Here is a 26,934-nt window from a genome sequence, read left to right on the forward strand (position 1 = left end):
GGCAGATTGCTCTTTCCCCTGTCATCTTCAAACAGATTATTCTGGTGTGTATACCCACCACTACACCATTGCTGCTGTGTCATCTTGAGCCTTCTGGTACCTGGTGGACTATTGCTTTGTATGATGTGCGTCGTGACCCAACCACCGCCTTCTTTTAACAGACAACTGCATGCAAGTGGTTTTAAGTGTGCTTTTACGGTATTTATTTTGAAGAGCTGGTCATGATTGTGACCACCAGTAAACTTTTCCTTGTTTGAATCTGTGCATGTGGTTGATCAAGCACTGCTTTCCCTCGCGATCAAAAGAACTAAAGGGTGCTTATTAAGATTGGCTTGGTAAGACCACTATCACCACCACCGTCGAAGCGCTGCTAACAAGCTAACGTGTCCATTCAAGTTGACTGGTGCATTTTGTTGTAATTCCAGCTGTTTTTTTTTGTTTGTTTTGTTTTTTTAACTCTATAGAGCAGTGGTTCTTACTCCACTTAACCCTAGTGGTTCGGTGAGTCGGTCTCAGGGGTTCGGTGGAGCCTCCGCCACAGAGGTCCACCATTCATTTCATGCACCAGTAAAAAATAAATAAAAATCATATTTTATTTTTTACTAAAGAAGGGTTCGGTGAATGAGCATATGAAACTGGTGGGGCTCGGTGCCCCCAACAAGGTTAAGAACCATTGCTATAGAGTATCTGGGACCCAGCCCCCCCCCCAAAAAAAAGTTTACATGTGATGGTAAACTTATTAACTCAGCTTTATGCCGGTTTTGTATAAATTGTGAAGCAAATAAACATTTTATCACATTTCATTTGTTTGATTATAGTAACAGACAGTATATACACACACAGTGGACCCCCGTGTTACAACGTTCCTGATTTACATTATTTTCATGTTGTGATGTGGAATACTGTGTTTTTTATTCCCCTCTTTACAACATTTTCCTGGTTTTGTGCCCAAAACTGTCATGACCCTAGGGGCTTGGCTGTATTTGTGTTTTTTTTCATCTCCATCTACAGGCGTTTTTAGATAATTACACTTATTTTCAGTTGCCATCCCTGCAACGTGTCACTACAATTCTGGTCTGCTATTTGTTGGCGTCTCCTCACAGAGATGGTGGTCTGCTCTTGGTCGGCCTCACTTTCAAAATGGCGGATCGGTAAAGCTTTGTTCGATTGTGAATGGTTACAAAACCATATTTATAGTGCATTTTACTGCTTAATTCAAAGTTGAAAGGATTAGCTATGGGTCCCAAGATTTCTAATGTTAAAGAGAGAAGTATGAAGGTGACATACAGAAACGATGCTGGAAATAACCCTTATTAGGGAATATGAGCATAACAAGCGGCACTCAAAGGTAAATACATATTTTATAGATTTTTTACTTGTGATGTTTCTCATTTTATACATGTATATTATATATACGTAGCACTTACTATACTGTTTTGGTCCCAAATTTTAATATGTATGTACAATTTTGATATTTTACCTGGGGCTCTAAACGCATGAGCTATTTAACACATGGCCCCCTGAAGACACTTTTTTTATTGGGCCTGGCAACAGGTGCAGATCAGTGGCATTAGAAAACCCTCAAAACAGGACTGGTTTACATCCATATATATATATATATATATATATATATATATATATATATATATATATATATATATATATATATATATATATATGGATTAGAGAGAGAGAGAGCGAGAGAGAGAGAGACACACACACACACACACACACACTTATACAGTAAATGTAGCGTTTCAGCAGCGGTCGGTAGAGGTCGCTAAGTTGTTTGCAGGGTCTGCAATGATTTCAGGGGGGTTCAAAATATTATAAAAATTGACAACCCAATTGTCTTTGCGTGGAAAGTAACACCGAGGGAAAAAAAAAAAAAAAACATTGCAAACCAAACCTACAGCTCGATGGCTGCAAAAACAAAACAAAAACAAACAAAACAACTATCAAACCTACCCAAGCTCAACAATAAATCAATTTGAATTGGGTGTTTAATTCATGTTTGATTCATGTAGTATCAGTATAAGCACAATGCTTAAAATGTGCAGCCCACATTCAAATATAATTATTTTATGAAATATGAAGTTGAAAGGGTAAAGCCCTTGGTTTGTTTATAATATTGCTATTTAACTCATGACTAAGTTTATGACATACTTTATCAGTAGATTTTTAAGAGGTTGTTGTAGTGTCTAATTGAAAGACCGCAAATTAAATTTGAGATAACGCCATTTGAAGCCCCCGAATAAACGGTCTCATATTTCATTATTAATTTACCTTTCATTAGTGTAGGCCTGACCTATAAGACCATAACATTCAAGTATAACAATTTGATGATATTTAATATACTTAATTTATTAATTGCTTTTGTCTGTTTAGAAAAATGAAAAGTGGAGCGGGGGGGGGGGGGGTAAATTGAATAATCAATCAGATTTGCAATAGGGGGAAATATTTTTAAAACAATTTCAAATAAACCGTTTAAATTGATGAAACTGTGGCTCATAGATCAATTTCATCAGTTGTTTATGTGAAACCTTCTCTCTCCACAAGGTTGCACTGTGCCCTACTTGTTATTATCTTACAATAACCAAGAGACGAATGCTGTCAGGAAGCATGAACGCTGCATGTATACATTTCTGAAGACATTGCCCTGAAGCTAAGCAACCACAGTCAGTAGAGGATCTGAAAAGAAATAATGCAAGGGCGATTCAAGCCTAAAGTGGATTTTGACTTGAACCTGCATTATTAGGGCCAGGACTTTGATGGTGGTCTTTGCCTTACTTGTGTACCGTTACCAGATTACCAGAGGAGAGCGCTTTGAAACTCAGATATGATGGTGACAAATCATTTGCTGGATCTTCTGATAGAGACCTTCTTCCACATGTGCAAGAAACATTGGCCTGATTGTTTTGTTGTACCTGTTTTTGTTATGAATTGGCCACGAACACAGGAAGGCAAAGCTAAAATAACATTGGAAATGATCATACCCCCCTCACAACATAGAGCTCAAGAAGCTAAGGTCAAGTCAATCGTTTTATTCAGTATTGTTGTGCAGTAGATTTATAGTATCTATTCTATACTAAGTGTCAATATTTCAGTTTATATTGATGTGTTCAGTCAAAAAGAATTCATATTTATGTTTATTGGTGAGCAAAACCCATTTTGCTCACTGAAGTTTTGTTTTTATTTGCATATTTATTTTTAATTTAGCATGGTAAATGCTTGTCATTGTAACAAATGACGCATTTAGTTTGAAAATAAACAGTTTTTATAATGTAGAAAAATGGCAATTCAGCAAAAAAAATTTTAAAATGATATATTTTAGAGCCATAATTTCAATACCGTGATACTGTGACATTTTTGCTCAAAATGACCATGCCGTCAGAATCTGAACTGCCCCATGCCTAAACCAAAGACACTCCAGAAACAATGATGGAAGAAATCATTCAAGAGGGGAAGACTGATAGACACCAAGTAATGATATGCAAGCTCATAAAGACAACACCTGCACTTTGTCGCCAAGAAATGGGCTTTTTTGGTGAGACGCTTCTTTGTTGCACTGGCAAAGTTTTGTGTAATTCTCTCACTGAAAAAAAAATGGCTGATATTCTCTTGACTGCCATAATCAATAAACAACTATAAAAAGTGAAGATGTGTGATCATTTTTTCGTAGTGAGCAAACAATTTCTGCAGGTGATGAATTCATTTCCCTCACCTCTTCTATGCCATTGCCTTTATTCCTATTACATAACAGTGGCACATGAACTGTTTCTTCTTCTTGTCTTCCTTTAAGTACTCAGACTTGTGGCGCCTAACTCATTGTTTATTGTTGGCATTCCTGACACAAATAACGCGTTTGACTCAACGAATCATGTTGGCATTATTCAAACGGGTGAAGCTACTCCGCTTCTGGCAAATTCGCTTAGAGTCTTCCGCTGCCGAGATGCGCAAATCAGTAATCGGCCTAAATGTCTTGAGCAATGTCTATACATGTTCAATAGCTCAGCTGTTCGAGGCTGCAGAATTGTTCCGGTTGCTCGTCCGTGGGTTTGGGTGGGTCTCCTCGGACGGTTTGACAGCATGCAGGGCATAATTGATGGCAGTGCTGTTTATCCAGCTCCAGGCTCCTGATGCTGGATTGTACATCATACCTTGGACGGACTGCACTGAGAAACCATCTGATGGAGGATAAAGTGACATGTGGGCTGAAGTAAAAAAAAGGGAAGAGAACAACATGCTATACAGATGCAAATCTTTGAAAAAAAGTCGCACATCCTTTCATTTCATCCACCTATCTCCACATTGAACTCAACCAATAGTAATCAAACAATATTTTAACCCATTTTATGTCGTGATTTACTATCAGTGGCTCATCCACGCCATTATCTAGTCACATATTCCTTCAATGTGTAACGGCAAACATATGTGCTACGCCACCTGTCAATGTTGAGGGTTGCTGTCACAGAAAATGTTTGGAGAGTACAGGACTATAATTGCAAGTAATGTAAACAGTACAAGTATGTTTAGTTAAGTTGCATGCTCTCCCCATGACTTTGGTGTGTTCTTCGGTTTCCTCCCGCATTTCCAAAAACAAGCACTTTATGCATAGCGAGCACTCCTTTGTCCTTAGTTGTGTTTGTGGGTGTGTGCCCTACAGTTGTCTGGCAACCAGCTCAGGGTGTACCCCGCCGACTGCGTGCAGCTAGTTGGGATAGGCACCAGCAAGCCCACAACCCCAGTGAGGACGTAGAATCCTCTCTATGGTGACTTACTTGATTCCAGAAGGCGTTCGAGTTCTATTGGGCTGATGAACTTCGCCCAGTCGTGCGTCCCCCTGGGAACAATGCGCAGCAGTTGCTCGGCCGCCACGATAGCCAGCGCGTATGACAGGTTGGTTTTATTAATGGTCGTGATGAAGAGTGAACCGCCTGGCTGCAAAGGGACAATATGGATAGTTTCTGTTAGAGCAGCATCAATATTTAAGGTGAAATACTTGTTTTGCCATTGGCATTCAGAGTGGAATGTGTAGCGCCAACTCATATTTAAATTCAAATATAGATTGAGTATGAAGGTCCAGTGTGGCCTTTATTCAATATACAACTTAAGGTGTGTGTACGTATGTGTGTGTGTATGTATATATATATATATATATATATATATATATATATATATATATATATATATAATTTTTATTTATATTATCTTAATGCTAATTTATGCTAGAGGTTGCGCTGTAGACTTGCCAACAGGCTCTGTATGATAAAACGCCAGCGCAATGAAGTTTTTTTTTTTTTTTTTTTACTTGAACAGGCAATTGCATGTGATTTTAAGTGTTTGACTAATGCATTTTTTTCTCAAATGTGGGGCACGATGTAATGGCGGGCGGCAGGTATGGAAACGGCACAAGGTGGTGCAGTGGCACTCATTGTCAAAGTCAGTACGAGTTTGAACCTTTTTCAATCACTGTCAGCAAAATGTTTTTTTCTAAAAGAAAGAAAAAAAAAAGAAAAAAAACAGCCTTATGCCTTTTTCTTCAGGTTAAGATATTAACGGTATTGGTGTTCCAGATCTATTTATCTTTATGTGTGTGTGTATATATATATATATATATATATATATATATATATATATATATATATATATTTTTTTTTTTTTTTTTTTTTTTAACCATCAAACAGTTCAATCCGTCAAAAATATTTCTAGATAGGAGGATTGACTTCTTTTATTATTATTATTTCAGGTACTTAATGCATGTTTTTTCCAGATTCAGAATAATCTGCAACCTGCATACTGTGTGTATATATATATATATATATATATATATATATATATATATATATATATATATATATATATATATATATATAAGTAAACATTTGCTTGGAGTTGGTTTAAATGGCTTTTTTTTTACATTAAAAATGATACAATTTTATGTACATACAGTTTTTAAAGATAATAATCACATCTATCACAACAGCAAGTGGTGTTTTCTCTATCCCTGCAGGGCTTTCAAAAATTAATTGAGAAGCGTGGGGCAAATGTAATAAAGGTGAAAACACTGAAAGTGAAAACAGAAGAAGTCAAACAAAGATTTTATCTTTAGTGGCAACTGAAATGGAAAAAAAAAACCTCTAATGAATTCCCATTGAATCACAGCAGAGGCTATAAAGCCAATGTCACCATATGTGCCTCACATGAACATGCACACAGGGACGCAGAGCAGTATCTGACATGAGGGAGCAGCTGGAAGCAAGCACACACCTTCAGCACGTGGCTGCAACAGAAGGCGAAAGTTTCCAGGTCGGCCAGATGTTCCACAACCTCGGACGCCACGACGGCATCAAACAGGACGTCTCCCCGGTCCGCCACATCTGCCGACAGCTCCTCCAGGGTACAAGCCCGATAGCTGACCCGCTCGCCAAGATCGGGGTCATATGACAAATGCAGCTGTGCCGTGGCAATGCTATCTTCCACTGGGTCTATACCTAACACGCTGGCTCCCAGGCGACCCAGAGGCTGGGGAGGAAGGAGATACGTATTATCATTACTGCACTGGAGCGGCTACTTAAACTTCAAAACACTCTCACCTGTTTTTAAATAAATTATAGTGGCTATCGTTTCCCTTGAAAAATATGTTTACATTTGCCCAAATCTTCCCATCAATGACATCATGAGCTCTGAGTAAGTTTTTAATTTTACAACTGCATATTTCCCCACTAGGTGGCAGTAGATACTAAGGCTAAATAAGTATGATTTTTTTGGATCGGAATTTTGACCTTATATCGTGACTTTGTCATCATTTTTTTTTTGTTTGTTTTAGGTCCCATTATTCCTACGTGCTCACCAATTAGGATCGGCATGCGTTTCAGGGATAGGTGCACAAACCAACCAGCAATGGGCTGGTAAGAAAAAAAAAAAAAAGTTGTTATCCTTGTTATTCAATTACCACAGAGTTATTTATATATGAATGGACTATCAATAAGCTTCTCGCAGCTGAGGTCAGAAGGCAGCCATCTTACATTGCCAATCTTAATGACTTGTTTGAAAACGCTTAGTGAATGCTTTACTTTTGGCTCACTTTTGGCTCACATTTAGACTATGTTCTCAAGTTTCAAGAATAGTGACTGGCAGAGGTGAGGTTTGCATTTTGTCCCGAGAAGGGTTGCTTGCATTTACCTGATGATTCTGACAACTTGATGCAGACAAATGTTTGAGTAGCAATCAAGACCTATTTCTACCAATAAAATATGCATGTGGTACTTCTCTCAGGCTTGCTGGTTCAACTTATGTCACAGTGATATTTTGGCCATAAAGACAAAAAACAACATGCAAATGCTGCACAGACAGTAATGTTCTCAAGTTATGCAGGCTTCCCAAGTGGCAACATAAGATGGTTGTTGGTGGTGTGACTTCTTCCTTCTGGTGATTAAGCAGAACTATTAGTCCATTCACACATAAAATATGCCCTTGGAAAATTCCCATTTGGCCATTCCAAATCCAGACCAAAACGGCCACACCTGCAACAAAAAAAGAATGCTGTCGTACAGCTGTGCTTCACAGAGTTGATCAGCTTTGTGTTCAATTAAATAGACACAGACATGTTAATAACTACTTTAGCATTCATACTTTTTGCTTGGTGTGTGGTAAGCATTTTCTAATGTAAAATAGTTGATTTGGCTCAAGAAAGGCTGGGAAATACTGGTCAATGGAGATTAGGATTGCATTTTAGTGCCCCCTCACGGACTACAACTAAAAGTGCAGTCCAGTCAGGATTAGCACGCCGGAAGCTAGTGTCTCTCTTCTCCAGCTGATCCTCCCTGATGGGAAGACTTTCAGTGACAAAAACATCCAGAGACACTTTCCCAGTTGCATTTCCCACAGATGGACTTTGTGACTTGCTCCACTTTCAGCATCTAAATGACAGTCCGTGTGAGCCACATAAACACAGGACCTGATTTTGTCTTTCCAGATCACACGTAGCAGCCAGTAAATCCTCAGTTTGAATGAAAGTTGAGACGAGCGCTCCGTCTCTACTGAGCAGCGATCAACACTAACAATTGCGTAAACAACTGTAAACGACTGACTGTCCACTCCACCAAACTGAGACCAGTCCAGTCAACAGAAACTGCAAATTAGACAGACATTTCAATGTTTACTGTTACATGTGAGAATGGGCACAGAGCGAGGAAAGCCCATTCTCACACAGCGACAGCCCATTGTTTTTCAAGACAAGACAATCTGACATATAAGAAAGTCATTTCAACAATTGCAGAAAATTGTGTTGAAGGCCGACACTGTTCTCTGCTTGTCGTTTTACCACCAGTGCTGCACACATGCAGTCCACGCACATAAAGTATAACGCAATTACCTCAGTGAGCAGGCCGCCTCCACAGCCAATATCCAGCACTGTCAGGCCGGCAAGTGGTTTTCCAGGATGATGTATTTTGTGCACATTCAGAAGATTATCTCTAATCAGGAAAATAAGCAAAAATTCATTAAAGTCAACCGACTGGTATGCAGTTTGTGTTTCTTCTCAAATGTGTGTGAATTTGATCTATATTCTCTCTTTTATTTGAATATTTTGTTTGAAATGTGGAAACTCGTGAAAAAGGGCTTAAAAATGCCACATGGGAAACTGCTGAAACGCTTCACAATTTGCCTCTGTAATTCATGAAAAACTGAAATCGACTTTATGGGGAGAGTCACAGGTCAGTGTAGCGTCCCGATTAAACATCAGATTTTTCTGCTCTCCCGGGCAATATGACTGTGCAACAAGCACAAGTTATCCTTTTGGCTAAATCCAAGCTGAAGATCACTGCCAAACTCATCGCTCTGTTCTGTCATCCTACCTTGACTCACATGCTCGCCAGGCTAAGCCTCTGCCAGCTAAGCATGCTATCATTAGCGCGAGCTTTGGTGGAGAAAAAATACTGTTGAGAGATATGTGGACACTAGACAGCAAGCTGTTAGGGGGACCAAAACAGCGACAAGTACGTATTTACGTTTGGGTTTAAATATTGTCTGACTTGTTATTCAAATTGAAAATATAGGGAGTGATGAAAATTCTTTGTTAGACAACGTGTGGTTACAAATGTGCAAAAGCTCATATAGAAGAAAGCACCACAGCAATGTTAATGGTATAAAAGTAAGAGTGTATGAAGGTGACAACCCTACAGCCATAGTACAAATGATGCTGCATCTCATTCAGACATATCCCCAGGGCAGAGATGCATCAGCCAAACCACCCACACTCAAAACATGGGCGCTGGATGTGTCATACTGTCACCAGAGCGACATATCAACAGCACCAGAGAGACAGCAGTGGGGGTGGAGGAAAAAGTAGTGTAGTTCATGCTCGGCCCCAGCAGCAGATCTGATCAATCAAGGCATGTACTGTACATATGCAGCGCTGGGGTGACTCAATATTGGCTGAAAATGTGCCCGTGTGCAGAGGAATACTCTCATCATTTTGTATGATTGGCTCTATTATAAAAGAAGAATACATGCCCCCAGGTTGTGTTTTGACAACCAATACATTTCATAATAATAATAACAATTGGGTAGGACTTTGAGCATGACAAACACTTTGTAAAAATTAGTGCACAAGGGTTAAAATACACTTCTTGCGGATTTGCAATGCATAATCTATATAAACACACACCTTAAAAAAGGCACTCTCAGGTCATTCATGGCATGAAGGGCCCTGAACTCGCCATTTTCATCCCACCACTTGCTGGCCAGTGACCGGAACCGTTTCAGCTCATCAGGGTCCACTGTAGTTTGATGGGCTGCTCTTGTACTTGCCAGGAGAAATATGCAGATGTTACAAATTGAGCTGATGATGACTTCTGGCAATGTGCGTATGTTACGTGCACAGTTTGTACAGTGGTACTTCTAGTTCTAAAATTAATTTCTTCCAGAAGTAATTTTATAACGTGAATCTTCCATAAGGAGAGCTGCTTTTTACATGTAAACAGCCTAATCCGTTCCAAGTCCCCCAAAATGTTTCCTGAACCCTTTAAATGAATATTATTAAATTATTAAAAAAAAAAAAAAGTACAAAAACAGTAACAGGTTGGCAAACTGCTTCTACCCACTGGCCATCCGGATTCTGCTCAAAGCCCTCACACACTAATCCGCCTCAGGACCAGTCACTTTACTGCATGCACAAATGCACCTTACAAATCCTGCACAGTGCATATATACAGTTTCTTCTACTCCATAATATCCTCAGAATGTAAATCTATTCATTTATTAGTGGTTCATTATTACTGCCCTTATTGCTCTATTACAGTTTTTTTGTTGTTTTTTGTTTTATTGCCTACTTTATTATTTGCTCGATTATGGAATATAGTCTGCTCAGGGAAGTGAACAGGATAAAAATGTCACTGTGCAGTAAAGATGTGACAAGAAAACTTGAATCTTGTAAAGTATAATAAAAAAACGCTCGAAAACCTTTCAAATTAATTATACTAACTGTAGCGGTTGACACTATGAATGTAATTCAATTCTTTGCCTTGTGATAGTGCTGGTGTGTAGTGGATGAATGCTGAGAGAGAGACACCATTATAGGATGTTAAATTTGCAGAAGTGGGCACTTCGTCAGCACTGACAGACTGTCCGTCAGTCCGTCACCGACGGACGCTCCTTTTGCAGACGGACCGACAATTGACAGGAATGGCCAAAATAAATGACGAATTCAAAAAAGTGCACTTTTCATCGTCATTGTGATCGTCGGGTAATTTTCATCGTCGTTCTATTCGTTAGGTTAGATATAACGTCAGACATCCCTCAGCCCGCCACACCCCATTTTGTTTACTTAAACATGATATAATTGGTTAGCTTAATTATTTGCTATGTTGATGCATCTTTTCAGCATGAAATGCAATCAATGTGGCAGGTGTCACTTTACATCATCAACAGCAATGGAGTAACATGATCAGATGAGTGAATAAACTGAGTTAGTTCAATTCACAGCTACAACACAGCAGATTTAATCAGACTTATTTGTATTTGCTCTCTATATTACTTTTGGTTTTTGGAAACCAAAACACTCGTACTATACACAATCTCGCCGATTGAAAGTTTAGAGAAATGTTTAGATTTAAGTGTTAAAGAGATTTTTCGTGTGATTTCGCTTTTTGAAAATGTTTTACGTAACGAAATTGCTTGCTGATGAGAGCATTCTGGGATGTGTTTCCAGTGCAAGAATGTCATTCTTTCAAGTAACCAGTGGCTGCACAACAAATTTGCATGCTTTCTCTCTTTGGCCAGGACATGCAAGATTTACATTTTTTTAAATCCTCTGATTAAAGACTTTTTTTTTTTAAATTAAATCCAACCTCAACAATACTGTACATCATCAGTCCATTGGTATTTTTGCCCACCCGTCCACCACCACTAGAGGGCAAAATTTTACATTCAACATTTTTTTTGTAGTCCATTGTTAGCTAGATGCTGATCTGCTTCTGCTTGCATTCATACTGATTTTATTTTCTGTTTCTTCAACTTCACTTAAAATCAACACAAAGCCTGTGATTCTGTAGTTTTGCTGCATTTGGAACACACAAAAGTCATTAGTGTCCCACATTTGAGGAAGCTCAAGGACAAGAGTAGCATAATATCAAGTACACAGGATGACAGTAATATGCCTTGCACAACCTTTATGTGGACAACGGCGACTTTCTCTTTATACCTGCCTACCCAACATATTTAGAAAACTGTTTTATTAACATTTGTCTAAAAAAGTCTAAATTTCAGTTTTCATATACACGACAGGTAAAACAAAGTACTGTAATTTGTTTTGGCTTGGAAAAAAAATGACAAGACCGACAATGATGGAAAGGGGGCAGGGCACTGACGGATGACGAAACTCAGACCAGCAAAAAAACTGTAAGTTGGCCACCTGTGTTAATTTGTATGTTTTTATTTTAAATTTCCAGTTATCCAGGATTCATTTACAAGTCCGCAGGAGCAATAATATTTATTTTTGTATTATTTTGAGCATGTCAGTTTACTTAAGTTTAGTTTGGGGTCAAACAAAGTGCTTCCTGTGTGATGTCATTGCTAAAGTGCTAACGACGTGCTAACAACGCGAACATCAGACACGAAAGCCCAAAGTGGTATGTTACGTATGTGTTTTTATAGCTAATGTTTTGTAGCTAATGCCAATTTTATGTTTGTTAGTTCTACTCTGTACTATAAATTGCTGGTGGGAAGTATGGATGAAACGAGTAAAGATGAAATGTGGAAGACCGCAGTCAACATCAATGCAAAAAAAACTATTGTCTCGTTTGTGGGCAAGCTGGCATATTAATAAATGATAAATATGCATCACAAACTCTAATAAATACGGTACACATGTGATAACGTATTTCTGTTATGTTGCGTGAACGCTCTCATATTATATGCCAACAATGTCACCTTTCCATCTTGAATTTTCTCTCGTTTAGACGGAGACAGTATTTTTCCGCCGAGTCGTTTCGTAAGCTGAATTTTTCATAACAAGAGGTGTTCGTAAGTAGAGGTACCACTTTACTCATGCAAAAACACATATAACACAAAGACGTGTAAAATTTCTGGAATTATGTACCTACACGTTGTCCTCCTTGGGATCAGGGATGAGCTGAAGTATATCTCAGCTCTGACTATTGGTGAGAGTTGAGGTACTGTGGATGTATATCTGTGCTAGTAGTGTTTGAATTAGAATTTCTAACAATGTTTTTTTTTTAACCTCGATTCTCTAAAAACTAGCAATTTCGATGCAAAAAAAAACCATTAAGTTTTGAGAAATTCTAATTTAAACCCTGATGGCGTAAGATATTCCACGATGGACACCTAACTGAAATGTGTGCCTGCCCTGACGCACCTGCCCCCTTTTCGGGATGCATTTTTTTTTTTTTTAATTTCTTGCATAATGTCTATAACTTCATCCATCTTTCATCTTTATTATTTATCCTGTCTTCAAGTGTTAAGCTTGGTGTAAGCTTGACACGTCCGCGACCTCCGCACAGCTCCACGCGTCAAAATGATTTTATTTCGGCAACCAAGCCCCTCCGCGTGAAGTCTACGCAGGACAGACTTTCTGCAACATGTACCTTCCAAAATGTGTTTACATGCAGACAACATAGCAAACGAGCTGCTGCTTATGGAAGTTCGCCAGTGCAAACAACTTCATGATTTGGCTGAAAAGAACTACTGTGACCTAAATACTGTAAACAACTCCCGGCGAGCACCACATTTCGGAGAGACGAGTCTGTTAAAAAAACGCTTGAAAGAATTTAGATTGTTTTAATATACTAAGATTCTCTACCTCTGTTATAGAGTAGTGTTGTTTGTATGCTGTACTTCGTTTACTGCCACCTATAGTATGGGAGTAGGATTGTCTTATATGTCACTGGTTCTAAAGCTGTCCTTTTTATTCTTTACTACCTAAAAAATGGATGAAATGTATAGTTGAGTATACTGTATGAGTATACTTACTTCTCAAGGGACCACGAGACCACTGCTTACACTACCTTACTTGGTTCCAATGAAAAAAAATCTCTTGAAGCAATAAACAGGGGATTTGCACGGTGGAAACTGGTGCTTTATTCTGTCTCGATTTGAACACTTTTTATTTCAAATGTTCACTCCACCTTTTCATCCAGAGAGTTCATCGCAATTGATTTACTGCCAAATTGGATTGGTGTCTGCTTTGACAACAGACGTCAATGATGCCCTCATTTGATTGGCTTTTTTTTTTTTTTTTTTTTTGGGGGGGGGGTGCATTTTTTTTATTTATACCAGCACAAAAAAGAATTTTCTCCAGTTTGTTCTGTATGCCCTGACACCGAGGGACCTTAATAAGAAGAGGGTCTTTTAATTTATTTTGACGAATCAACAAAAAACTGCTGCAAAGCATCACACAAGTTCAAAATCCTGTGTACGTAGGTCCTAATCCTTGTCTCTTTGATTTTCATTCATTGTTTCTGACTGACAAAGAGAATAATATGGGAAATATAAGAGTTGTCATTTGTTGTCTAACCAGTCTGGTGACGCACTTTCTCTGGTCACGGGGTAATCTGAGGAGTTTTGCGCTTTGCTACATCGTGTGTGAAACCTGACAGCCACGAATTGTGACCGTTTGGGAGGATGTTTTTTTTTTTTTTTTGCATGCGCCCGTGAGGGCTTTAGGGGTATTACGGTAGCTCCAAAAATACACACTCCTCCTCCGGCTGTCGGTAGCTGTAACAGACATGGCAACCTCCGAAGGCCATGTGCCACCCCCCACGTAATATCATTTAATGATAACTTGACATACGATTATATTTAAAACATACTGTTGGTCGTTAATAAAACATTTAAAATAATTCAATGTATTCATTTATGAAAAACAGTCTAAATCTTAAATATTGTCACAAATGATGGAAGACTCACGGAAAGCAATTGATTTAAGCGCCATACAGCCAGCGACGGGCTGCAAGATGGCTCCTTGAAAATCATGTGGCCGGTTTCAGCCAATCAATGTCCGTACCTGCGAGAGGCGGTAAGCTCTCGAGTTGACACTTTGTTTATTTGGAGTATGGCGGTGTCTCCAACGAACAACTTAGGCAATACATCTGAATGTATTGTTATCGTCCAATTCTTATGTGTTTAATTCCCCCAAAATAGTCAGCACTCAGCCGTTTTTGTCTCTGGTTAGCACATCTAAAAGCGTTTTAAAAGGGTTTATATCATGACATATCAGAACATGCAACCTGACAGAACATGAGGACACATTTTAAGTTTCCTAACACCAGTGAGCAAACGTACATAGTTATATGATACATAAAGCATATCATATCGGTAACATAATTTCTCGTGTCATTCCAATGTCAGAGCACTTACGTTATGTGGATTATTGGGTAAATAACTATTTAAACGTCACAAAATAGTGTGCATTTTAGTGATTCTGGCATGCTTTTTGTTTAATGTAAGAGATTCTTTTGACAGCATACCACACACCGATATCCTACCTGACTTGGTGGTGTAGGGGATGCACTTGTGTTCGATTCCCAGAATTCATCCGGAGCCGCAGTGTGCGCTCTTTACACAGCACAACCCAACTGAATAGGTTCCGACTAACATATCTCTGGACAACACTGTATACGCACACTGCATTGCTGCTTCTCAAGGCTAACATAGTTCGGCCAAACTTGTTTGCGAACATGCTGATGACAAAATAAAATACTTGACATTAAAAGCTGACCCTGGACCGTGGTACTCTTGATTATTGTTCGGCCAGAAACAACTACTTTATAAGAGTTCCTGAAACGCGTTGTTTGTGTCACTTAATTTTGTGGATTCTGCATGCAACACGAATCACGTGATTGTTTATGTAGTTCCCCGAACCCCTTTAACATAATCGTTACCTTAGGTTTTAACCTCTATAAATTACTAATAGAAGTTGTGCGATCATGTTTTGTGTGGGACTACAGATTTAATTAAAATTCAAGTCAATTCTATCTTTAACTATACACGAAAGCGGAATAAGCTTGAATTTGCCCCCCCCCCCCCCCCAAAAAAAAAAACTGCAACTAACTTAAAAACACTAGCTAAATGACATCACGTTTACTAAGGGCTGAGGTAAAACAACACGACTCGGCCTACAATTGTCGCGTGACCAAACCCGGAACGCAGATGGGGTGATAGGTCATTACTCTAGATGTAATTTTAGGAATAAAATACATTTTAGCTAAGAACAACTAAATAAGTGTTGTATCTCTTTGAGTCATCTAAACCTTTAGGTCAGTTTGTTGGTTTTAGTTTTGGATTCATAACCCATTGTTGTCCAGCCGGTCACTCCACTATTGTGTCACCAATAACACTCTACTACAGGTGTCAAACTCCAGTCCTTGAGGGCCGGTATCCTGCATGTTTTCCAAACCTCTCTCTCAAGCACACCTGATTCAAATGATTAGGATTGAGTATTATCATCTTGCTAATAAGATAATCATGTGAATCAGATGTCTTGGGGAGAGATAACTGGAAAACATACAAGATACCAGCCCTCGAGGACTGGAGTTCGAGACCTATAAATTGGGTCCACCAATATGTCATCTGTGGGGCCCAGCCGCAGAGAATACGTGAATTTCTTGGTGCTGAGATTTGAGTATGCGGGAGTCCATCCCAGACATGGACTCAAGCAAGATACACATAAGTAAAAAGGGAGCACAATCTTTGCTCAGGATATCTTAGCGATAATTAAGAAGCAGACGAGCATCACTCTACCGTCTACTATCGATGTCCGTTTTTGTCTGATGTACTTGCTTACAAGTGAGTGAGTTTCGCCGTGAAAAAATAACAAAATATGAATGCAGAATTTATGACAATCATATATGTCTTATGTTTTCCATTTTAAACTGAAGAATAACCTAAGTACAACATGCATGTCAACGTTACTCAACATTTGGACCAAGAGGCAAGACAAGGACAAATATTTTTTATTAGATATCTTACAATACATTTGGTGGAGAAATCTGTGAATCCTGTTAAGATTGAAAATGATGGCTTGAGTTCTTAAGTGTCAGCCAAAGCTTATGCTTTACCAATGATGACAAGAATCTGAACTATTCATGTCTTGACACACTTTAAAAATAACATATTTACAATGAAGAATTGTAAAGGGATGACCACCTACACAATTGCCTCGATAATGAGACAAGCCACTTGAACTTGTGGAATTCAGAGGTGGCAAACAACATCCTCAGTATCTGCTGCGACGATTTGGGGAAGCGGACCTGAAAAAGGAAACATAAAAACAGATTAATAATACATTCACTCTCTCACCCAAAAAAAAAACAAATAAAAAAAAAAAAAAAACGGTAACATGCAGTACATCATACTGCATCATACCCACCAGATAGTCTGAGGAAACAAAGACTTTATTCCCAAATTACTGTTCTGAAAGTCTATCCTGCAAACTACACTGTAGGACCTTAGATGTGGATTCCTTTTGACCAATGAAATGGTCCTCAAAGCTCTTTGTATACATAATGTTTGCAAGATACACTGCAGAAGAGGCCAGACCACTGCAAGTGGCGATCGGTTGAATCTACACAATTGCATTTTGATAGCAAGCTTCCCAAAACATTTGTACAACATCGGTTTATTTCCTAGGATTTCAAAATGATGGTTAAGATGACTTGAGAGAAAACACAAATAGACAAACAATGAGAACACAGAAAAAGAATGTAAGATATATATAAAAAAAATACTACCTTGATCGCGACTTAGACTTGTGTTTGCGGCTTGCCTTCTTACCAGACTTGTGTGATTTTTCCACTGACCGTGAGCGACTACGTTTGGACTTCTTCGATTTCTTTTCCTTACTAAGTTCCGGCGAAGGGGATCTGCTTGAATCGGAGTTGGACGATCTCTTGCTAGCTTTGGCTGAGCCCTTTTTGCTTGATTTGCTATCCTGCCTGCAGAATTTGTCCCCCTGGGATTCCATGTGAGAGTCCATCTCTTTCCTTCTCTTTAATTTGCCATTTTCCTCACCAACTAAAAAATTGGTCCTTTCTTTAGTCCTTGGTTTGTCCTTCTTTCTTTCGGATTCTCTCTCCTTATCTTTATCTTTCTTTTTTTTGTCTTTCTCGTGGCTGCGACTTCGATCCCGTTTCCTTTCTTCATCTTTGCTGGAAGATTTCTGCTTATGTTTGCTACTGTGACTATTGTCCCCTCGCTCCCTGCTTCTCTTCCTGTCCTTGTCCTTCTCCCGGCCCTTGTCTCTGCTACGACTGCGGCTGTCTCGGGTCCGGGCCCTACCCCGGTCCCTCGATTTGGAGACACTCCTGCGCTTCCTTCGTTCTCTGGAATTGCTGCGCTCTTTCTTGCGGTGTCCCGCTCTTTGCTCTGTGCTGTTTCTCCTCCTGTCCCGCACCTTTTCGCTACGATGTCGACGAGAGCTGCGGCTCCGACTACGCCGACGGGCCTTATGTGAAGATGACCGACTTCGTCTCCTCTTCCTTCGAGGGGAAGAGGATCGCGAGGAACTACGAGAAGAAGACGTTGAAGACGAAGAGGATGACCGACTGCTGCTGCGGCTGGTGGAAGAACGGGAGCTGCTGCTGTGACCGTTGGCTGGGGAATCGCTCCCGCTTCTCTCCTTCCCCCAACCCGAATGCCTTCCCTCACTACTCTCAACCTCACTACGGGACCTACGCCTCTCTAACAACTCTAGCTCCCTCTCTTTCACTTCCTCTTTGTGATGATTTTCTGACTGGCCTTCATCATATTCAAATCTATCTCTGCCCAATCGTTCCTTCACCATCTCCTCTGTCGAGTCAAAAGGAGAGACGCGCTCATTGTTAGTACCTCACGCAGTGCTTTACAGCTTGCGTGACCACAAATAAGCATAAACAATCTGTGACGAAATGGTCTCACCGCGAGCAAGAAGAGCATCTTGCGCATGCTTTTCTTGGAGCTGTTGCATTTCCCGCTCCTTGCGAGAAAAGGCATCCTGCTTCTCCCTGATACGATGGCGCAACTCCTCCTCATCAGTGTCGGAGGATTCTGAACCCCGGGCACTGCCGTCGTCCTCGTCTGCACTCTCCTCTGAACCATAGTCACCCAGCCCGCCTGTCACAGCAGAATCCCCATGTTTTATTTTTTGAGCGTGGATTAATATTAAGTTCTTCTTGCATTCCAAGTGTAAGACCACAGATATCAACTGAAATTGAAATTTAGAGGCACTTTATATAAGCATAGAATTTAGACCTAAGCAGATGGGTAATGGATTGCATGCTTTTATCATGAAAAGGGGCAAAACTGTACCCCGGATAGTTTGATTTGAAATGTAATGTCTCAAGTTGAATACTTAGGCGATAAAATTTGTCTTACTACCTTGTCCCAAACTACACAGCTAATAAAGCAAAAAAAAAAAAAAAAAATCCTGCCCTCCCACCCACCGTAAAAAAATGGATACTCACTGAGACCGGTCAGAGAAGTCAGTGCACTTGACTGTGCCAGCTGTTTTGCAGGAGCTTTGATTCACATCAACAACAGGAACAACATGTTAAAACACATATTGCCATTCTCTCAAAGGCAAGAGTTGCTAGAGAAGGGGTGGGGGGGGGGGGGGGGGGGGGGTCACAGATAAAGCACTATTCACACGAGCTGCCATTGGTGACAGGAGAAAAACAACAAATGGGAGAAAAGAGAGAGGGTTAACAAACAAACGTCCGTCAGACAATCCACATCAAAGCAGTCTGAGGACGGAAAGAACCACTCTGTACTAGTGCATCACATGGCTCCTTTCTCTTGGTGGCTGCTGGGCAGCAGGACTGTAGGTGCCATGGACCGCTGCAGGTTACAAATGCTCAGCTTTCGCCGATGCATTAGCAAAGAATGGTTGAAAATTCTATTCATATCTTATTCCCATTTCATGTTGAGTCACTGTCTCTTTACCAGACACAACTACTGTGTGTGTTTCGGTTCAAATTTTAACTGCATGAAGAGCAAAATTGTGTTAACCAGATGAGATAAAAGCAGACCTCGTGTTGCTTTGCGGTGGACTTCTTTTGCCACATGCTGGATCTCTTCATTGGTGACTTCCAGAAGGATCTCCGTGAGGAGTGTTTTTGTGATGATTATCTTTAAAAAAAACAACAAAAAAAGAAATTCTGTAAGTCACACCCTCCTAACAATGACTATCTACAAAACAGGACAGACCATCTGGAATTCCTTTTCCTCCTCAGTCATTTCAGGCTCACTATCTTCCGCAGGCGTTGATGGGCTTTGCACCAAAAACTCTTTCGTTACAGGAGCCTTTTCTTCATCTTCATTTGCTTCATCATCACTGTCCTGATAAAGATGTTAAATAATTCAAGACCTCCAATAACATTCAGGGCAAAAAAAAAAAAAAGATTCTATAATAGCATGTGATTTATAGTATGGTCAAACTTACAAATTTACTCTTACGGGGCACACGAGGCCCATCACCCCCTTCATCAACCTCATGCTCTTTATCATCTTCTTTTGACATTTCCGCACGCTCCTTCTCCATTCGCTCTCGCTCCAGTTTCCTCTGATTTTCTCTGTCCCTCTTTTCGAGCCCCTCTCGGATCCAGGCAGGTAGTGTACGTCTTTTTACTGCATCTAGAGGTGGGCAGGGGTCCGCATTACTACTTTACGATGATCGCAGGCTTGCCATTGGCACAGACTTTGTATGCTGACATGTTCATTGAATAATCACTAGGAAATTATCTATCATTAAAGTCATATGAGTAGTGCTCAGAATTTTTTTTTCTGTGTTTTTACATGAAGCGAGGATGGGCTTACCGAGTGGAGCTGGGGCTTCCTGCTTAATAGGAAGCTGGATAGGCGATCTAGGCCGGTCCCTGAAGCCAGGTGGTCGGGCATCCCGTCTATTCTGAGAGGGACCCTGCCAGTAGGGGGCATGGAAGCCAGAGGGTGGTGGGGCAAAAGCTGAAGCAGCTCCATGCTGTTAAGAGACAGCATAAAAATCAAAGTTACATAAAGCAATCACTGGTCTGAAATGCTGATTGCCAGCTTGGGGTTGTCCTCTTCTGGAATGTTAAGAGCCAAAACGACATATGACTGTACTGGTTATTCTGTTTGGCTCAAAAGCTGGAAAAGATGTATATATCAAACCATGCTGGGTCCTCAACATGCCAACAGTCTCCTTTCAATTGCCTCAAGGAGGCAATGACTGATACACCTAGATTGGACCTGGCAACGTTTCTATGGAAAACCCAAATGCTTCAACAATCTTCACTGCATCATCTGCATACCTGATAATCAAACTGGTTTATGGCCATGGGGGCCATGGCGTAGCTGTCGGGCTGTGCCCCATACCCATGGCTGTTCTGGGAGAAAGCCCCACGGCGTGCCTCAGAGTTGAACTCTGCACTGTCTTGACTGTTGCTATCTTCGCTGGGGTTTGCAACATCCATCTGAGATGAACCAGGAGGAATCCAGGTTTGTTCATGACGTGGTGGAGGCGGAGGCGGTTGGCCATGCATTCCCCATTCTGTTCATGACAAAACACTTAATGAATAGCTATGTTGTAAACCTAGTGGGGCGGAAAAACAACAGCATACATCTTTTGCTTAGATTACGACATAGATTTCAATGAACTAAAATGTTACCACCACACCTCAGAATCTGATATGAGAAATTACTGATCAACTGTCCAAAGACTGTCTTAAGCTGAGTTCCCATTTCGGGATCCAGAAAACATGGCACCGCCGCCGTTGTTTTTCCATTACAAACAGGGACCAATAAAATGGGGCAGGATGAACTGAACTGTAACGCCTTCAGTATAATTCCAGAATGTGAGGCTCTGTCATTAGTTTTCATGAATGGCGAGTGTGGCCTCTAGTTTTGAGGTGATTCGGAAATTGAAACGATGCAAGATTTAGCATCAAACGCAGAGAGGCTTTCACACAGACGAAAACTCAATTCCAGAGTTTAAACCAGCCAGTGACAGCTGCACCGTGCACACACTGTTGGGTCTTGGGTGTCTCTCCGAGTTGCTGCCACCAGCACAAAGTGTTGCAGGATCAGAAGCCCTCTTGACTGCTGCATCAAATCGCCACCTACATGGCGCAAGCCACGCTGTGGCTCTGGTTGGAGGATGTCTTCATTGTGGTAAAGACTACCGTTCAAACTTGCAAAAACATTTTACCACAAGCTTGACTATTTCATCCAGTGGCACAGATGGAATGGAACATATGCTTTAGTGTTGTTGTAAAACACAAAATGAGTAGCATCTACTGTAATGGTACGTCATAATATCAGCTATAATCTTGCTATTCCAACACTTTAACCTGTGTGAAATTCCTGGCTGGAATTTTGTACATTGTATTTGAAATAAACATACATGCCTGAACATATAGGATCAGATTGCGACCTACTGGGAATCCTGGAAATACGAATAATATGGGTTATATGGTACTAGAACACACACACACACACACACACACACAAATCCATTAATAAGGTCAATAAACGTGGAAATGACTTATGAATACAATTAACACCAAGAGAAACACGGCATTATGTGGTGAGAGTTAAAAATGATACTTTTTTTGGGCCATGTTTAACAGAAAAGAAGATACTTGAAAATGAAAGATCCCAAGTGACGAACAAAACTGCGCCCCTTTAGTTAACTAGCTCTACTCTATTGGCCATCATGTTGTCAGTGGCATATCAGCTTGTCAACGATAAAAAAAAAAAAACTAACAATACTATGATCAAAATATTCAAAAAAGATTTACAAATTGCACAAGTGCATGAATAATTTACTTGCATCATCTCAAATATTAGGGGCTAAAATGCAACCAATGAGGCATTCTAGAACCCTAGAACTTTCTAGAATTAGAAAACGACAACATCAGAAAAATGTGAAGGCATTGGGGTTGAGGGGAATTTTAAAGGGCCTGTAACATGAAAACAACTTTTTGGAGGTTTTAACCATTTAAAAATGTTGATTCCTCACCCTAAATACTCCCTAAGTATTATTTTTCTTCATTGATTCTATTCTAAGCATTAGCGTCAGTAGTAAATAATTCAACTGCAGGCAGAGCTATTGTTATGAATACTGGGCTCCCACGGGGACTGATTTGATAGAAGGAACGCGTGTTAGAGTGGTATACCGACGTCACTTTGCATTTTAATGTCAGTAAAACGCCTGTTTTTGGCTCCGTTATTCATGCTGTTGGAGTAGTCTTAATAAGCCGTGAGGATGAGCGGTCAAGATGATGGATGGATGCATGTTGCGTGGCCCGCCACTTGAGCTGTAAGATGGCTCAGCAGCTACATTATAAGAGCAAACGAGTCGTTTTACTTCCTTAAGAAAGATTAGTACAGTAAAACTAATATTTGTTAGGAAATTAAATCACCAATGTGTCAAAAAGCAATTTATATGCTCACATTACACTCTGGAGAGTAATTAAATATCATGTTATGGCCTCTTTAATGTTTTGTCGCATTCTGGTAGTAAACCAGTATGCCAAATATGGCCAAGTTCTGGGATGAATCATTAATTGCAATAGCAATTTAACTGTGATATGATAAAACTCAATTTCCCAATCGCACAGGCTGCAGTTTAAAGGAAGAGGAGTGAAGGGGGGGGGGGGGGGAAGGAATAGTGAAGGGCAAGTCGGCACAGACATAATTGCTGTAGCAAAAAAAAAAAAAAACAACACAAAAAGACAAACATTCTGTCGATGCGCACGTGTGTGTATGAACTTGTCTATGGACATGATTTCTATAAATGTGAGCATCTCATCTATCACGTGAGCAACCATGGAAGCCTGATGTGTGCCTCACATTGAATAAACTTGTTGGCTATGATCGATGTCACTGATGTTTGTGCACAGGCTCGAATGATAAGCGACTTATTGCTAAAGTTATTTGAAAATGGAAGTATGTGGCCACTTTGCTTTGTCTAATTTTATAAATGAAAAGTAATACAGATTAAATGATTATTACTCGCCGCAATTGCTTATTATTCATACTGTACATTTTTTAAATTGGCAAATGTTACACCACATAATCTGCTATAATCTTAATAGCACAACACTTTAGCGTTGTAAATTTCCTGTATGGAGTTTTGTACATCGTATTAATTTATCAATGTGAATAGGTTCTGTTTAAAAAGTGCAGTCCACGTTTCATGCTACTTGAAAAATTAGATTGGTTGAAGCAGTACAGTCATGTTTTCATGATTGTCAAGATTTCTAACTGACTTACAGTATAGTATAAACACAGTGTTGTTTATATCACACTTTTGTGGCAGTTATGGTGAATGCTTAAAAAGACTACTTAAAGTAGTAAGTAAGTTAAGCATGCAGTTATGGTAGAAAAACTATCATCTACGGTAGATATGATATTGTTTAAAGTGCTAAAAATGAATTGGCGAGCAAATGTTTAAAAGAAAAAAGATCGCAATGCAGTTCAGTTTTGGTCAAGTTCATATTTTTATGAAAATCAAACGTATTGAGTCGTACTCACATTGTTTTTTAATTTTATTCATTATTAAGCAATTAAAATCCTCTTATTTTTGAAAGGGCTTGACCACTTTGTCGTAATACTTGCGGGAGTGTGTTATCCATTGGGCAAAATACTGCAAGAATAATGTGGAAGAAAATGACCCCAAAATGATCTAAATACTACATATCGGTTAATAATTGGTGTAATGCAGTCAGATTGCTGCATAGATGCTGCATCCTGCCCAACCCTTGCATGGACAATACAAATTTAAAAGAAAAACATAGATCAAGATGTTATTGAAATAACTGCATTTAAATTAAACTGATGTTTAAAGACATGTACCAGGCTGCCACATCCTGCCAAATGCAGAGTCACCCTGGAAGGACCCATGGTTTCCTTGTGCAGGTGGTTCCAGACCTGGGATGTCCTGTCCGTTGGGTTGAACATTAGGCTCTGATCCAGTAGACTCCTTATGTGCTATCCAAGCTTGTGCAAGGGCAGCCCAGTCCACTTGACCTATGCAAAGACATCATGCATACAATAAATCAATCAAATTTTATTTGTAGAGCCCTGAATCACCGAAGTCTAAACGTGCTTAACAGGTGAAAAGAGGTCATGCCGAGACTTCTTTTGAAAATAGAAGTCATACAGTGACATCTTTTCGGTGTAAGGTACACAACAGCATCCCCTGTCAAAGCTCCCACAAGGGGAAGGAAAAATAAAAGCCACATGGTGGCACTGAGAAATAAATATTAGGGGATGATGATGGGTTCATTGCTTTGGTCACTGACCTGGATCTTGCTGGTGCTGGAAAGACTGCATCCACTGCTGCTGGCTCAGAGGCCACTGCGGCCAGGGCTGGCCTCCCTGGTCCCACATTCCTCTCTAAAGGTGACAAGCGAATTACATTTCCATTAAAAGAGAGTTGTCTGGAGTCAATGTGAATGTAGTGTTACTCGTCAGTACGGTCAAATGGATCAACGTTAGCATCCTGCTAAAATGAGCTACAGTACACAGGCTCGCCTTGTAAGGCTACAAGAATGAGCTCAATATGGAAAGACTCATTGTGCGAGCTAACCGCGAAATAATTAAAATAACGACAAGAAGAATCCAAACTGCCTGAAGCTCAATTCTGAAGAAGCGTTTGGAAGCTAAGGAGGCTCAACCAAGCTAACCAGGGTTCGCTTTAGCTAAGCTAAGAGTGACGGCTCACCAAATCGCTGTACGTACAGCTAAACTGGTGACTATTTTGAATCCAAGTTTGATGTACGTCTTCGAAGGATGCAACGATAGAAGCGCAAACCATATTCATTTGTGTGTAGGAAAACCAAAACGGTAAGCTTACCTTTTCTGGACAAACGATCTCATGCGCTAGTGGGCCAAAATGGCTGCCGTGGGAGACTCAACCCACTGAGCAAAAGTGTGAGGGGAATGAGTGACACTCCGCTGCTTCCTGTGCACCACTTTATTTTGACAAGCAAGATTTGGATGTGGCTATGTCCACGCTCCTGTTGAGATAAAAAAAAAAAAAAAAAAAAAAAAAAGGGAAATTGGGTTCTGCTTTGCATGAACCAATCGGACGAGACCATTCAATTATATGTCAAACGCTGATCGTACACAAACAGGTAATCTTACTAAAACAGAAGGGAGGTAGCAATAAATTAAAACAACGAATAGACCCCAATCTCAAATCTGTGTGCCTTTCAATTGGCTGGCAACCAATCCAGGATGTCCCGGAGACAGCTGGGATAGGCAACAGCAAGCCAGCGATTTGAGTGGGAATAAGTGGCTGATAAAAATGAATGGATGAATGTTCACATCAACATAGTTCCTTGGTCCAAGATGCCAAATGATGTGCCAGTGCCCAGTCCAAGGGAAAAGTAGCACTGTGTTTTATAGGCAGCATCCTTGAGTTAAAAACAATGAGCATAAAAGTAGCATGTTGGCATGGCGTTCAGCAATAAATAGATAATTACTGTAGATAGAGAGAAATAAAATATCCACAAGTGTGTTCATTCACAAGTCAATAGGAAGAGGGCAATCAAATAAAAATAGCATGATTACTGGTCTGCATGGATTTACAACAGCAGGTGTATCTTTATCTTCATTTACAAAACTGCTTAAGTTCTGTTTTGAGTTACAGTTTTAAACAATTTTGGCTGTTGAAGTGCAATAAGATGGGGATACGTTGTTGTAAGCTGTTTCTTATATGTTGCCACTATAAAAAAATAAAAAAAAATACACTTTGAATGATGCAGCAGTTTACTTGAAGGACAAGGGTCTTGCTAATGACAATATTCCTGATACATTCATTTTTGTGGTGTTAGTTCTGCATTGTGCCCAACATCAACGCTGTGCATCTTGAGTGTGTCAATTGTGTTATAAAATATTTGTGAATCCATGGTGACAAAATGTAGGCTATATTTCCTTCAAACTGCAGCCTTCTTTTAAAAGTCTCCCCTGCAAAAGGAATCATTCTTCGGCTACTTGTGGCCATGGATTCCTTTTAATGCAAAGGTCTGATTATAAATTTGCCCTTTTGCCATTGAGCTATTTCGATTTTTAGTTTTATTTGAATTACTTATCATCCATGCCTGCTTTTCATCTTTGTGTGCCCTGCAATTGGCTGGCAACCTGGGTGTACCCTACTTACTGCCCGAAGACAGCAGGGATAGTCTCTGGCGCACCCATGATCCCCCTAAGGATAAGCAGATACGTTAATGGAGGGATGCTTTGTCATGTTTTTATACATGTTCAATAAATCAGTCAAACATTCAAAACATTTAATGTAAACTGAAAAACGAAGTTTTAGGAATTAAAAAAAAAAAAAAAAAAGATCTAAAGCTGCGAGCGAGTTGGGATAATTCAGTGCTTCTCATTTACATTTTGTCAGCCTCAGAACTGTAAGCACAGGGACACCACAGGGCTGTGTGCTGAGCCTCTTGC

The 26,934-nt window shown here is 39.9% G+C and overlaps 2 protein-coding genes across 2 annotated transcripts; both read right to left on the reverse strand.

The window, feature by feature from the left end:
* Positions 1-3,727: 3,727 nt before the first annotated feature.
* On the reverse strand, positions 3,728-15,247 carry coq3 (coenzyme Q3 methyltransferase). Its single transcript, XM_088409406.1, has 6 exons — positions 15,006-15,247; positions 9,671-9,808; positions 8,378-8,477; positions 6,271-6,525; positions 4,782-4,941; positions 3,728-4,187 (listed from the first exon to the last, which is right to left on the reverse strand). Exons 1-6 carry the CDS (start codon positions 15,197-15,199, stop codon positions 4,012-4,014), a joined length of 1,023 nt encoding a protein of 340 aa, XP_088265532.1. The 5' UTR covers positions 15,200-15,247; the 3' UTR covers positions 3,728-4,011.
* Positions 15,248-16,456: 1,209 nt separating this feature from the next.
* pnisr (PNN-interacting serine/arginine-rich protein) lies at positions 16,457-25,492 on the reverse strand. The gene is made up of 12 exons (XM_088411026.1): positions 25,334-25,492; positions 24,780-24,873; positions 24,331-24,504; positions 20,784-21,022; positions 20,311-20,473; positions 19,937-20,127; positions 19,702-19,833; positions 19,524-19,623; positions 18,960-19,013; positions 18,415-18,609; positions 17,250-18,306; positions 16,457-16,769 (listed from the first exon to the last, which is right to left on the reverse strand). The coding sequence occupies exons 2-12, from the start codon at positions 24,865-24,867 to the stop codon at positions 16,736-16,738; spliced, it is 2,427 nt and encodes an 808-aa protein (XP_088267152.1). The 5' UTR covers positions 24,868-24,873; positions 25,334-25,492; the 3' UTR covers positions 16,457-16,735.
* Between the last annotated feature and the right edge of the window lie 1,442 nt (positions 25,493-26,934).

The sequence above is a fragment of the Hippichthys cyanospilos genome, chromosome 3 (assembly GCF_059441005.1).
Source record: "Hippichthys cyanospilos isolate Australia breed blue-spotted pipefish chromosome 3, RoL_Hcya_1.0, whole genome shotgun sequence".
NCBI classification, from domain to species: domain Eukaryota; kingdom Metazoa; phylum Chordata; class Actinopteri; order Syngnathiformes; family Syngnathidae; genus Hippichthys; species Hippichthys cyanospilos.